This window comes from Eleutherodactylus coqui, chromosome 3, assembly GCF_035609145.1.
Source record: "Eleutherodactylus coqui strain aEleCoq1 chromosome 3, aEleCoq1.hap1, whole genome shotgun sequence".
Lineage (NCBI taxonomy): Eukaryota > Metazoa > Chordata > Amphibia > Anura > Eleutherodactylidae > Eleutherodactylus > Eleutherodactylus coqui.
In genome coordinates, this window is record NC_089839.1 from 206,731,083 (window position 1) to 206,745,158 (window position 14,076).

Here is a 14,076-nt window from a genome sequence, read left to right on the forward strand (position 1 = left end):
AAGTCTACTTCCTGTTTACATCCAGAGTCTGAAAATCTGTACAGTTCTTTTACAGTAGCATCCAAACTAGACAATCCTCTGTGAGCTGCACACATCAGCAGCATATCCCTCCTGTCCTGATAGTTTGCTACAATGTATTAGTGCAGCTAACATGTATCAGTCTGAATTTCGGGATGTTAGCAAGCAAAGATCTTGAAAATGATGAGAAATCGAAACACAAAATCTACAGAACTCTTCACTGTATGATTACGAGTGTCCTGGTTTCATGGCGTCACAATCCCCGGAATGTTAAGAAATAAGGAAAATAAATAGCTTTTACTGCTGAGATTCCTTGTGATGGATCCACTGACATCTACGGGACAGTCAGACAAGAGTTATAGTCTCACAGGTTAATGCACAATATTGGCCAACCAGAAGAGCAGAGAGAGATCAGGTGACATCTATGATTGTGGAGATCCCCCACAGACTCTGGTCATGTGACGGTGAGAAATAATAATCTCCCTTGGATCTGAAGGCGTCTCAGGCCATAAACGGTCAGTAAATCTGAGGAAATGCGAACAATCTGTCTCCTGCAGACTACAGCTGCTGGTAATACAAAACATAGTATGTGCTGCATTAGTATCCAGGCCCCAGGCTGGGCGCTCTGACAACCGGAGCTGCGCTCTCAATCAGAGGTCACCCCATCATCAGCGCGGCTAATTGTCTCCTAGTGTAGTTGCCTTCTTAGAGCCCTTCCTTGCAGTTTTGCTGAATGTGACAAACCAGCAGCCTCAAGAAACAGAGAAGCCGTGAGAGAGAAACCTCAAAACAGAGAGAAACCACAAGAGACACAGAGAAACCACAAGAAAGAGAAATCACAAGAGAGAAGCCATGAGAGACAGAGAGAAGCCACGAGAGACAGAGAGAAGCCACGAGAGACAGAGAGAAGTCACAAGAGACAGAGAGAAGCCACAAGAGACAGAAAGAAGCCACGAGAGAGAAACCACAAGAGACAGAGAGAAGCCACAAGAGACAGAGAGAAGCCACAAGAGAGAGAGAGAAACCACAAGAGACAGAGAGAAACCAAAAGAAAGAGAAGCCACGAGAGACAGAGAGAAGCCATGAGAGAGAGAAACCAAAAGAAAGAGAAGCCAAAAGAGAGAAACCATGAGAGACAGAGAGAAGCCATAAGAGAGAGAGGGAAGCCACAAGAGACAGAGAGAAGCCACAAGAGAGAGAGAGAAAGAGAAACCACAAGAAAGAGAAACCACAAGAGAGAAGCCACGAGAGACAGAGAGAAGCCACAAGAAGGAAAAGACACAAGAAACAGAGAGAAATCACAAGAAAGAGAAGCCACAAGAGATATGACCTAGCAGTCACAATTGAGGGAAGTTACAAGAGAGATGTCGGTAGCTACAAGAGAGAGGACAGGAGCCACAAAAGAGGTGACAGTCGCAAGAGAGAAAAGCTATAAGAGACCCAGCAGGCACAACCCAGAGGGAAGTCATGATTGAGGGTGTCAGCCACAAAAGAGAGAGCAGCAGCCACAAGAAAAGCTACAAGACAGATGACAGTCACAAGAGAGAGACAGCAACAGCAAGAGATGTGACGCTAAATGATAAGCTGTGATTTCATTACTCTGGGAACATCCAAAGCGGAAAAAAAGACTGTGCCTCTCTCAGCATCGGGTAGCCATCGTCTGAGCTCCCATAATGCACTATTCTCTGGCAACAGCCAAACCAGTGCAACTGTAAATGCAGCTCAAGATGTGACTAGAGAATCAGTGCAATTGAAGGAAAGCAAAGTTCCTGAAGTGCTGTCAAAATTCTGGTGTCCGTGTAGGGATATAACATGGATATCTGCAGCCTCTACCACAGCGGCTGGCCGGCACCGACGAGTTCCTCTAGACATTATCCCTGAAGGTGGAGGAGGGGCAGCATGTAGAGATAATGAAGGGTCTAATCTCTTCAAAAAGTTGATGGGATCAAAAAGCAGAGAATTATGCGGATTATTACTGTTCAGGGTTTTATATAAAAGTGACGGCAGGACAAAAAAAATCAGTGACATTCTAATATTAATCATGTTTTAGTTTCTGCCCATTTTCAATACCTCTGCTTGCTGTTACTAGTGAACATTCATTGTTAAAGGAAGTCCTTCACCTGAAGTTATCATCCGAAACCAATCCTGCCAGCAAGATGGCCACAACAGGGAATGTCAATGCACATGCGCTGATTCCAGAAGTGCCGCACATGCGCAAGAAGTGGAAAATACGGCGTCGCCAGCTCAAGGGAGATGAAGATGTCAACCAAAAGCCAGGCGGAGACTGACAGCCCAGACAGCCCGTGATTTTATTGCGTTTGTCTATTTTTTTCTATGTCTTTGTGCAATCCGTGTGTCATCCGTTTTTCAAGCAAAAAAAATGCAAGAAGGTGCAACATGCTGACAGACAACACACCCGTGTGAATGGGTCCTTAGGCAACGCCGTCCTGCTAACGCAGCTTCTTACATGAAAACCCATCTTGACCTATTACTACTCACAGCTGAGGGTTTGTTACAACATATTCCAGTCTAGCTAATCCTTTGAACCGCTACATGTTACCTGCACTGATACACTGTAACAAACTACCAGGAGAGAGATTTGTGCTGCAGCTGATGTGTTCACCTCACAGAGGATTGTCTGCGCTGATACACTGTAACATTTCTGCATGTGATGTACTGTTTCTAGTACTTGTAGTGCGCTCATCTTGCATGCAGTGCAGCACAGTGTACGCAGCTCCATCTGCAGAGCCTCTGATTGTTTGGCAGTGAGTGGAATAAAAGCGTCTTTTGCGTCCCCCTCTAATTACAGAGCATAAATATCCCAAACTACGCGATGGCGTGCCGCACAGGATGGCGCCTTCAGGCCAATTTATGTAGACAAAATTGCAATGGAGGAGATTAAAGTGGAGACCACCGAAATCTCTAGTGACAGATGCAGGGATGTCCCCCGCCCTCCACCAAATCACAGCTTGACATCTGGAGCCTTAATGCCCCCGAATCCCCTTCTGTGCAATCAGAAGGAAAGAGCCAAGGAGTGTGGCGGCTCCATCCACGGATCCTGCGCTGTTTCCGAGGAGAGGGAAGGATGAATAGGTCAGGTGCGCAGAGGCACAGAGTTGCCCCCTATTGGAAACCCATAACTTGAACCCAAAGAACTGCAGGTCCGAGACAAGCAACTGGCCCATTGCCAACATTACTCAATAGCCACACAGCTGGATAATCATGAAAACTGCACGCATGTACATATGTAGTGTTCGGAAAACTGCTGGATGCCATTTTGCATATTTTATTAAAGTGACCTTCCGCTCCTGGTGGCCTCCTTTATTCCTGTACAGACACTGAACGGCCTGTTCCTGGGACCTCACTCTGGTAATCAAAGATGGCCATGACTGCCGATGCATACTGTGCATTAGTAACCAGCCATTACATTCTGCTTTCTGATTGGCCAGGGCTGCTCAAGTGACCGTAGCTGGCTAACCAGACCAGCGTGAGACTGGATGTCGCCCATTCAGTCACTAGAGAGCAGTGGTAACATCACTATGAATGCTGCCTATCCAATCACTGGAGAGCAGTGGAGACATCACTGAGAATGCAGCCTATTCATTCACTAGAGGTCAGTGGTGACATCACTGAGAATGCAGCCTATCCAAGGACTAAAGGTCAGCGGTGACATCACCAAGAATGCTGCCTATCCAAGGACTAAAGGTCAGCGGTGACATCACCAAGAATGCTGCCTATCCAGGGACTAGAGAGCAGCGGTGACATCACTGAGAATGCTGCCTATCCAATCACTAAAGAGCAGTGGTGACATCACAGTGATTGGATAGGCAGCATTCTCTGTGATGTCACTGCTGCTCTCTAGTGATTGGATAGGCAGTATTCTCAGTGATGTCACTGCTGCTCTCTAGGGAGCAGCAGTGACATCACTGAGAACAGATCACCTAAAGTGATTTCTGCAAGTGATGAATAGACTAAGAAGTGGCGCAGCCAATTTGGGAAACCACAGTAGGGTCCCATTAACTGGTGGGCACAAGATAACATACCCCTTTCCAGTCCCAGGACAGAGGTTCACTTTAAGAATACATTTGCACTGCAGAATCCAAGGCAGAAACTCGCAGCTGAGCTATGCAAGTAAGTATGCGGCCACTAATCCACATGTAGATTCAGCCTTCTTCAATGGAATCCGTCTGTGCAATTCCCATAGCAGATTCCAAACAGAAACAGTGCAGAATCCGCATCAAGAAGTAACACGTCACTTATTTTTGACGCGCAACTCAAAAATCTGGCATATCAAAATAACAAGGCAGTTTTTAGAGCCAAAACCAGAAGGAAACAGAAGTAGAAGTCCTTCAGACTTCCTCAACCTCCTACAGACTAAATCATAGCTGTGATTTAATGGAGCAGAGCAGTAGTATAAAGCAGCACCCTGATGAGGTAAACACCAATAGACAATGCAGCTAAGGTCACCGACCCCAGCCGTGTCCTCATGGAGCCGTAATATGGCCAAGGCCGGACATTGGCTGTAAGGGTTCGACTTTAATCAGAACTACAACTCCCAGTATGGAGGTCTTCAGTGTCGTGCTCAATGTAGGTTAGTGCTGCCCCTCCTGAGATCCTCCAATTCTCTGTTGTCTGATTACAGAAATCGCCATAAATTGTTTTTTTGCACAGAGAAGGAACATTTCCAATTCTGATGCCGTTTTCTAATCCGCGCTCTCACGCTGAGAGATCCGCACACTCTATGATTACGCTTCATTGGGTAACAGCAATTGGAGATAACAGCCGGTCATAACAATAAAAACCAAGAAATTGTCACTAGACCAATAAAAAGACGAACATCGTATGCCAAAGTTTACCTAAGGTGAGAAAGTTCTGGTCTTGTGTGACTGCTGGATGATAACAGAGAGCAATAGATAAATGTTAAAAATAAGATTCACTAGAGAGCAGTGGGGACATCACTAAGAATGCAGCTTATCCAGTCACTAAAGAGCAGCAGTGACATCACTAAGAAGGCAACCTATCCAATCACTAGAGGGCAGTAGTGACATCACTGAGAATGCAGCCTATCCAATCACTAGAGGGCAGCGGTGACATCACTGAGAATGCAGCCTATCCAAATACTACAGAGCAGCAGTGACATCACTGAGAATGCTGATGGTCCAATCACTAGAGAGCAGCAGTGACATAACTAAGAATGCAGCCTATCCAATCACTAGAGAGCAGCAGTGACATCACTGAGAATGCAGCCTAGCCAATCACTAGAGAGCAGCATTGACATCACTGAGAATGCAGCCTAGCCAATTACTAGAGAGTAGCAGTGACATCACTGAGAATGCAGCCTAGCCAATCACTAGAGAGCAGCTGTCACAACACTGAGAACAAATCATCTAAAGTGATTAACAACAAGTTCCCGCATGCTGATTTCTTGGATTTATGTCACCAGGGTTTAGCGGCTCGTAAGGGATGCTGGCAGTTGTAGTCAGATAACCTCCATAGTTGTGTCACACTGTTGCACTCTTGGGATCTTGTTTTCTGATGCTCTAACACAAACTCTCTCACTGCTGAGAGTAATCCACACGAAGGCGCTCTCACCCGGATCCCAGCGCAGCTGCCTCCAGCTGTGACAAATAACGCGGGTGCAGGAGGACAAGTGATACCAAGAACAGGAGATCACTGCTGACCAGGTGGCAGACAGACAGACACAGAACTAGTCAGCGTGCAGCAAATGTGCTGTGTACTGCCCCTACACACTGTGCAGACACTGCTGGTTGAGTATAGTATGTGTAGGGTTGTATTGGGGTGAGTGTAGTATGTGTAGGGTTATGTTGGTTGAGTATAGTATGTGTAGGGTTGTATTGGGGTGAGTGTAGTACTTGTAGGGTTGTGTTGGTTGAGTATAGTATCTGTAAGGTTGTACTGGGGTGAGTGTAGTACTTGTAGGGTTGTGTTGGTTGAGTATAATATGTCTAGGGTTTTGTCGGTAGAGTATAGTATGTGTAAGGTTGTATTGGGGTAAGTGTAGTACTTGTAGGGTTGTGTTGATTGAGTATAGTATCTGTAGGGTTGTACTGGGGTGAGTGTAGTACATGTAGGGTTGTGTTGGTTGAGTATAGTATGTGTAGGGTTGTGTTGATTGAGTATAGTATCTGTAGGGTTGTACTGGGGTGAGTGTAGTACGTGTAGGGTTGTGTTGGTTGAGTATAGTATGTGTAGGGTTGTGTTGGTTGAGTATAGTATATGTAGGGTTGCATTGGGTAGATTGTAGTATGTGTAGGGTTGTGTTGGTTGAGTATAGTATGTGTAGGGTTGTGTTGGTTGAGTATAGTATGTGTAGGGTTGTGTTGGTTGAGTATAGTATGTGTAGGGTTGTGTTGGTTGAGTATAGTATATGTAGGGTTTTGTTGGTTGAGTATAGTATGTGTAGGGTTTTGTTGGTTGAGTATAGTATATGTAGGGTTGCATTGGGTAGATTGTAGTATGTGTAGGGTTGTGTTGGTTGAGTATAGTATGTGTATGGTTGTATTGGGGTGAGTGTAGTATGTGTAGGGTTGTGTTGGGTGAGTGCAGTATGTACAGGGATGTGTTGGGTGAGAATAGTATGTGTAGGATTCTGTTGGGTGAGGGTAGCATGTGTAGTGTTAGTTGGGTGAGTTTAGTATGTATAGGGTTGTATTGAAAGAGTGTAGTATGTGCAGGGTTGTGTTGGTGTATGCAGGGCTGTGTTGATTGAGTGTAGTTTGTGCAAGGTTTTGTTGGGTGAGTGTAGCATGTGTAAAGTTGTGTTGGGTGAGTGTGTGTAGGATTATGTTGAATAGAAGTAGTGTGTGTATGATTACGTTGGGTGAGTGTACTTTGTGTAGGGTTGTATTAGGGTAAGTGTATTACGTGTAGGGTTGTATTAGGGTAAGTGTATTATGTGTAGGGTTGTATTAGGGTAAGTGTATTATGTGTAGGGTTGTATTAGGGTAAGTGTATTATGTGTAGGGTTGTATTAGGGTAAGTGTATTATGTGTAGGGTTGTATTAGGGTAAGTGTATTATGTGTAGGGTTGTATTAGGGTAAGTGTATTATGTGTAGGGTTGTATTAGGGTAAGTGTATTATGTGTAGGGTTGTATTAGGGTAAGTGTATTATGTGTAGGGTTATGTTGGTTGAGTATAGTATGTGCAGGGTTGTATTGGGCTGAGTAGTATGTGCAGGGTTGTGTTGGTTGAGTATAGAATGTGTAGAGTTGTGTTGGTGTTGGTTGGGTGAGTGTAGTATATGCAGAGTTGTGTTGGGTAAGTGTAGCATATGCAAGGTTGTGTTTAGAGAGTGTAGTATGTGTAGGATTATGATGGGCAAGTGTAATATGTATAGGATTATGTTGTGGTGCATGTAGTGTTTAAAGGCTTGTGTTGGGTGAGGGTAGTAAATGAAAGGTCATGTGACGTGTCATGGTGTAATGTAGTGTTGTGTAATGTACTGTGTAGTATATATGGTGTAGTGTAGTGTAGTGTTATGTAGTGTACTGTGTAGTATATATGCTGTAGTGTTGTGTTGTGTAGTGTACTGTGTAGCATATATGGTGTAGTGTAGTGTACTGTGTAGCATATATGGTGTAGTGTAGTGTTGTGTAGTGTACTGTGTAGTATATATGCTGTAGTGTTGTGTTGTGTAGTGTACTGTGTAGCATATATGGTGTAGTGTAGTGTTGTGTAGTGTACTGTGTAGTATATATGCTGTAGTGTTGTGTTGTGTAGTGTACTGTGTAGCATACATGGTGTAGTGTAGTGTTGTGTAGTGTACTGTGTAGTATATATGCTGTAGTGTTGTGTTGTGTAGTGTACTGCGTAGCATATATGGTGTAGTGTAGTGTACTGTGTAGCATATATGGTGTAGTGTAGTGTTGTGTAGTGTACTGTAGTATGTATGGTGTAGTGTAGTGTGCTGTGTAGTATGTATGGTGTAGTGTACCATAGTGTATACGGTGTAGTGTAGTGTACTGTAGTATGTATGGTGTAGTATAGTGTAGTGTGCTGTGCAGTATGTATGCTGTAGTGTTGTGTAGTGTACTGTGTAGTATATATAGTGTAGTGTTGTATAGTATAGTATGTACGGTGTAGTATAGTGTAGTGTGCTGTGTAGTATGCATGGTGTAGTGTACCATAGTGTATACGGTGTAGTGTAATGCAGTGTTGTGTGGTATATGGTCACTATTGTGGTGACATGCCTGCACTCTCTCCCAGTGTTGTGTATAGTGTAGTACATACAGTGGAATGTGGTGCAGTATATGGTATTGTGTAGTATATATACTTTAGGGCTTAAAAAGGCGGATACATGTGCAAATACGCTCGCCGCTATAGAGTGTAATAGCGCATAAACCAGTGTTTGTTGTCTTTTGTTGATTATTCAAACTGCACTATTGCACCCGAGATTGAAAAACAAGAAAATCAGGCATACAGGTCCTGTCCTATCTTTTCTGGCGTGTAGTAGTAACGTGTGAGAATTCCACCAGTGTAAACGAAACCATTGAAATTAATGGTTTCATCTTGTCCCATTTTGCGCCCGTGACTGTCATGGCCGCAAAAAGAGACAAAATCACAGTCGTTTGAAGAAGCCCATGCAGTAGTGTAGTATACGGTGTTGTGTATTGACACGATGACATTTCTACACTCTCCGCTGGTGTTGTGTACACTGTAGTACATACAGTTTAGAATATGGTGTAGTGTAGATCAGTGTTGTACAGTACATACAATGTAGTGTTGTGGTGACATTCCCGTACTCTCCCCTGCAATTGTGTATAGTGTAGAATATGCGGTGTAGTATATGGTTTAGTGTAGTACAGTGTTGTAGTTATATGGTGTAGTGCAAAATAAACGTGTGGTGTAGTATATACAGTGTAGTGTAGTACAGTATATACAGTGTGGTGTAGTATATACGGTGCTGTGTATTATATACGGTGTAGTGTGACATTCCTGCACTCTCCCCAGTTTGGTGTAGTATATACTGTGTGGTGTAGTATATATATGGTGTAGTATGACATTCCCGCACTTTCCCCAATGTGTTGTAGTGTATACAGTGTAGTACATTATATACCGTGTGGTGTACTATACAGTGTAGTGTGGTGTATAAAGTGTGGTATACACCGTATGGTGTAGTATATACAGTGTAGTGCAGTATATACTGTGTGGTGTAGTACATCTGGTGTAGTGAGACATTCCCGCACTGTACCCGGTGTTGTGTAGTGTAAACAGTATAGTATATACAGTGTAGTGTAGCGCAGTATATACCTTGTAGTGTGGTGCAGTATACATGGTATAGTGCAGTATTGTGTAGTATATAATATGTAATGTGGCAGTGACATTCCCGCACTCTCCTCAGTGTATAGTACATACAGTGTAGTGTGCAGCAGTATATACCATGTAGTGTAGTGCAGTATATAACTTGTAGTGTGGTACAGTATATACCTTGTAGTGTGGTGAAGTATACACGGTGTAGTGCAGTGTTATGTATATTATGTAGTGTGGTGGTAACATTCCTGCACTCTCCTGTGGTGTAGTATATACAGTGTAGTGTGGAGCAGTGTATACGGTACAGTGTAGTGCAGTATATACCCTGTAGTGTGGTGCAGAATACACCGTGTAGTGCAGTGTGGTGTAGCATATAGTATGTAGTGTGGCGGTGACATTCCTGCACTCTTCTCTGTGTGATGTAATGTATACAGTGTAATATATACCCTGTGGTGTAGTATATACAGTGTAGTGTAGTGCAATATAGCTTGTAGAGTAGTGCAGTAAATAGTATGTAGTGTGGCGGCGACATTCCCGCACTCTCCTAGGTATGGTGTGGTGTAATGTATATATAGTGTAGTGCAGTACATACCTTGTAAAGTAGTGCAGTATATACCTTATAGTGTGGTGCAGTATACCCTGAGTAGTGCAGTGTATATAGTATGCAGTGTGGTGCAGTGTAATGTATACAGTGTAGTATATATCCTGTGGTGTAGTATATATTGTGTAGTGTAGTATATAGTATGTAGTGGGGTGGTGACATTCCCGCACTCTCCTCGGTGTAGTGCAGTATACACAGTGTAGTGTATAGAAGTATATACTATGTAGTGTGGTGCAGTATACACAGTGTAGTATACAGTATGTAGTGCAGTGCAGTATACCTTGTGTAGTGCAGTGTAGTATATACCATGTAGTGTGGTGCAGTATACCCCACGTAGTGCAGTGTAGTATATAGTATGTAGTGTGGCAGTTACATTCCCTCACTCTCCTCGGTGTAGTGCAGTATACACGGTGTACCGTATAGCAGTTTATGCTATGCAGTGTGGTGCAATATACACAGTGTAGTGCAGTGTAGTATATAGTATGTAGTGCAGTGTAGTATATAGTATGCAATGTGGTGCAGTGTCCCCCGTGTACTGCAGTGTAGTATATAGTGTGTAGTGTGGTGCAGTGCCCCCCCGTGTAGTGCATTGTAGTATATAGCGTGTGTTGCAGTGTAGTATATAGTATGCAGTGTGGTGCAGTATCCCCCATGTAATGCAGTGTAGTATATAGTCTGTAGTGCAGTGTAGTATATTGTGTGTAGTGTGGTGCAGTGCCCCCGTGTAGTGCAGTGTAGTATATAGTATGTAGCGCAGTGTAGTACATAGTATGCAGTTTTGTGCAGTATCTCCTGTGTAGTGCAGTGTAGTATATAGTGTGCAGTGCAGTGTAGTATATAGTATGCAGTGTGGTGCAGTATCCCCCATGTAGTGCAGTGTAATATATAGTATGTAGTGCAGTGTGGTATATAGTGTGTAGTGCAGTGTAGTATATAGTATGCAGTGTGGTGCAGTATCTCCTGTGTAGTGCAGTGTAGTATATAGTGTGTAGTGCAGTGTAGTATATAGTGTAGTGTATAGTGTGTAGTGTGGTGCAGTGTCCCCCATGTAGTGCAGTATATAGTATGTAGTGCAGTGTCGTTTATAGTATGTAGTGTGGTGCAGTATCCCCCGTGTAGTGCAGTGTAGTATATAGTATGCAGTGTGGTGCAGTATCCCCCATGTAGTGCAGTGTAGTATATAGTGTGTAGTGCAGTTTAGTATATATTGTGTAGTGCAGTGTAGTATATAGTGTGTAGTGTGGTGCAGTGTAGTATATAGTATATAGTGCAGTGTAGCATATAGTGTGTAGTGCAGTGTAGTATATAGTGTGTAGTGCAGTGTAGTATGTAGTGTGGTGCAGTGTCCCCCGTGTAGTGCAGTGTAGTATATAGTGTGTAGTGCAGTGTAGTATAGAGTGTGTAGTGTGGTGCAGTGTCCCCCGTGCAGTGCAGTGTAGTATATAGTGTGTAGTGCAGTGTAGTATAGTGTGTAGTGTGGTGTAGTGTCCCCCGTGTAGTGCAGTGTAGTATATAGTATGCAGTGCAGTGTAGTATAGTATATAGTGTGTAGTGCAGTGTAGTATATAGTGTAGTATATAGTGTGTAGTAGTATCCCCCATGTAGTGCAGTGTAATATATAGTGTGTAGTGCAGTGTAGTATATAGTGTGTAGTGTGGTGCAGTGTCCCCCATGTAGTGCAGTGTAGTATATAGTCTGTAGTGCAGTGTAGCATATAGTGTGTAGTGCAGTGTAGTATATAGTGTGTAGTGCAGTGTAGTATATAGTGTGTAGTGTGGTGCAGTATCCCCCATGTAGTGCAGTGTAGTATATAGTGTGTAATGCAGTGTAGTATATAGTGTGTAGTGTGGTGCAGTGTCCCCAGTGCAGTGCAGTATATAGTGTGTAGTGCAGTGTAGTATATAGTGTGTAGTGTGGTGCAGTGTCCCCAGTGCAGTGCAGTATATAGTGTGTAGTGCAGTGTAGCATATAGTGTGTAGTGCAGTGTAGTATATAGTGTGTAGTGTGGTGCAGTGTCCCCAGTGTAGTGCAGTGTAGTATATAGTGTGTAGTGCAGTGTAGTATATAGTGTGTAGTGTGGTGCAGTGTCCCCAGTGCAGTGCAGTGTAGTATATAGTGTGTAGTGCAGTGTAGCATATAGTGTGTAGTGCAGTGTAGTATATAGTGTGTAGTGTGGTGCAGTGTCCCCAGTGTAGTGCAGTGTAGTATATAGTGTGTAGTGCAGTGTAGTATATAGTGTGTAGTGTGGTGCAGTGTCCCCAGTGCAGTGCAGTGTAGTATATAGTGTGTAGTGCAGTGTAGCATATAGTGTGTAGTGCAGTGTAGTATATAGTGTGTAGTGTGGTGCAGTGTCCCCAGTGTAGTGCAGTGTAGTATATAGTGTGTAGTGCAGTGTAGTATATAGTGTGTAGTGTGGTGCAGTGTCCCCAGTGCAGTGCAGTGTAGTATATAGTGTGTAGTGCAGTGTAGCATATAGTGTGTAGTGCAGTGTAGCATATAGTGTGGTACAGTGTCCCCCGTGCAGTGCAGTGTAGTATATAGTGTGTAGTGCAGTGTAGTATATAGTGTGTAGTGTGGTGCAGTGTCCCCAGTGTAGTGCAGTGTAGTATATAGTGTGTAGTGCAGTGTAGTATATAGTGTGTAGTGTGGTGCAGTGTAGTATATAGTGTGTAGTGCAGTGTAGCATATAGTGTGTAGTGCAGTGTAGTATATAGTGTGTAGTGCAGTGTAGCATATAGTGTGTAGTGCAGTGTAGTATATAGTGTGGTACAGTGTCCCCCGTGCAGTGCAGTGTAGTATATAGTATGCAGTGTGGCGGTGACATTCCCGCACTCTCCCGGGTTGTATTCCCATCACGTCCCGTGTCACACGGTATCCCGCGCACTATACACGGTGTCCCGGCGAGGCCCCGGCAGCTGACACTCACCCACTCCGTATTTCTCCTCCTCAGTTGGAGTCCACATCGTCCCGGCCGCCCGCGGGTGATATCACAGTGCCCGCAGCATGGAGGGTGCGGGGTCACCCGGACTGGCGGGCAGCAGGGGGCCCCAGGAGCGCCGGGGGGGCCCGGGAGAGCCGCATGTCCTCCGCGCTGTGTACACGCTGATACTGGGATGATGCACCGACAGCAGCGGGAGGAGGAGAAGGAGGAGCGGGGAGGACGGCGGCGGCGGCCCGGAGAGGAGGGGAGAGCAGCAGCAGGCCCCGCCGCCTGGTACAGGTGTCTATATGTGTGTACAGGGGAGCCTACGGACAGACCACACTCAACCGGTCCCTCCTGTACTGTATAGGCTATATACCCCTGAGCTATGTGTACTGCATATACGTCTCCTGTACTAGATATATATACACATTCCTATACTGTATAGACCCCCCCTATTATATATAATCCATGTGCTACATAGAATATACATCTCCTATACTATATATCATATACACGCATGTACTACAGTATATATAGTATAGACCCTGACCTGGACTGTATATAACATATATCCCTGTACTACATACAATATAATCCACATGTGCTATACATAATATATACCCCCTATAAATCACATATAATAATCTTTATTTATCCACCTGTACTATATATAATATACCACCTCTATGTGTATAATATATACCCCATATGTATATAATATACACCCCCTGTTCTGTATATAACCCCCTGTGCTATATATAATATACATATATATTCTTTGCAGGATCCTTGTGTACTGAGCAACATAGCTGTGTTTTTCAACACAGGTGAAGAAATATGTGCCCCCACCCCAACATACCCCAAAAGAGGTTCTTCTGGCGCATCTTGGGTAAAAAAAAAATGATACTGTGGATGCGTTCAGTGTAAACGTCATATACGATATACATCCCCCGGTGCTATATACTCTATATTAAAGCCCCTGCAGTAAATATAGCACTCTGTACTATATATGACATACTCCGACAGATACTGTAAGTAATATATTCACATGTGTACTATATATAATATACCCTCTTTACTATATATGATACACACTACACTGTACTGTATATAATATTCATCCCCCAGTACTATATGTAATATACTATCTCATGTACTGTATATAACACACATCCCCTGGTACTATATAGTATACACCCTCTGTACTATAGAACATGTATAATGTATGCTCCCACACTATAGATATAACATACAGAGTACTGT

The 14,076-nt window shown here is 43.8% G+C and overlaps 1 protein-coding gene across 1 annotated transcript in view; it reads right to left on the bottom strand.

Moving 5' to 3' along the window:
* DOCK3 (dedicator of cytokinesis 3) overlaps nt 1–12,980 on the bottom strand; it is a 126,281-nt gene extending 113,301 nt beyond the window's left edge. The window contains exon 1 of the mRNA XM_066596896.1: nt 12,817–12,980. Coding sequence (XP_066452993.1) covers nt 12,817–12,853 — 37 coding nt within the window. The 5' untranslated portion in view covers nt 12,854–12,980. The remainder of the gene's footprint in view (nt 1–12,816) is intronic.
* Between the last annotated feature and the right edge of the window lie 1,096 nt (nt 12,981–14,076).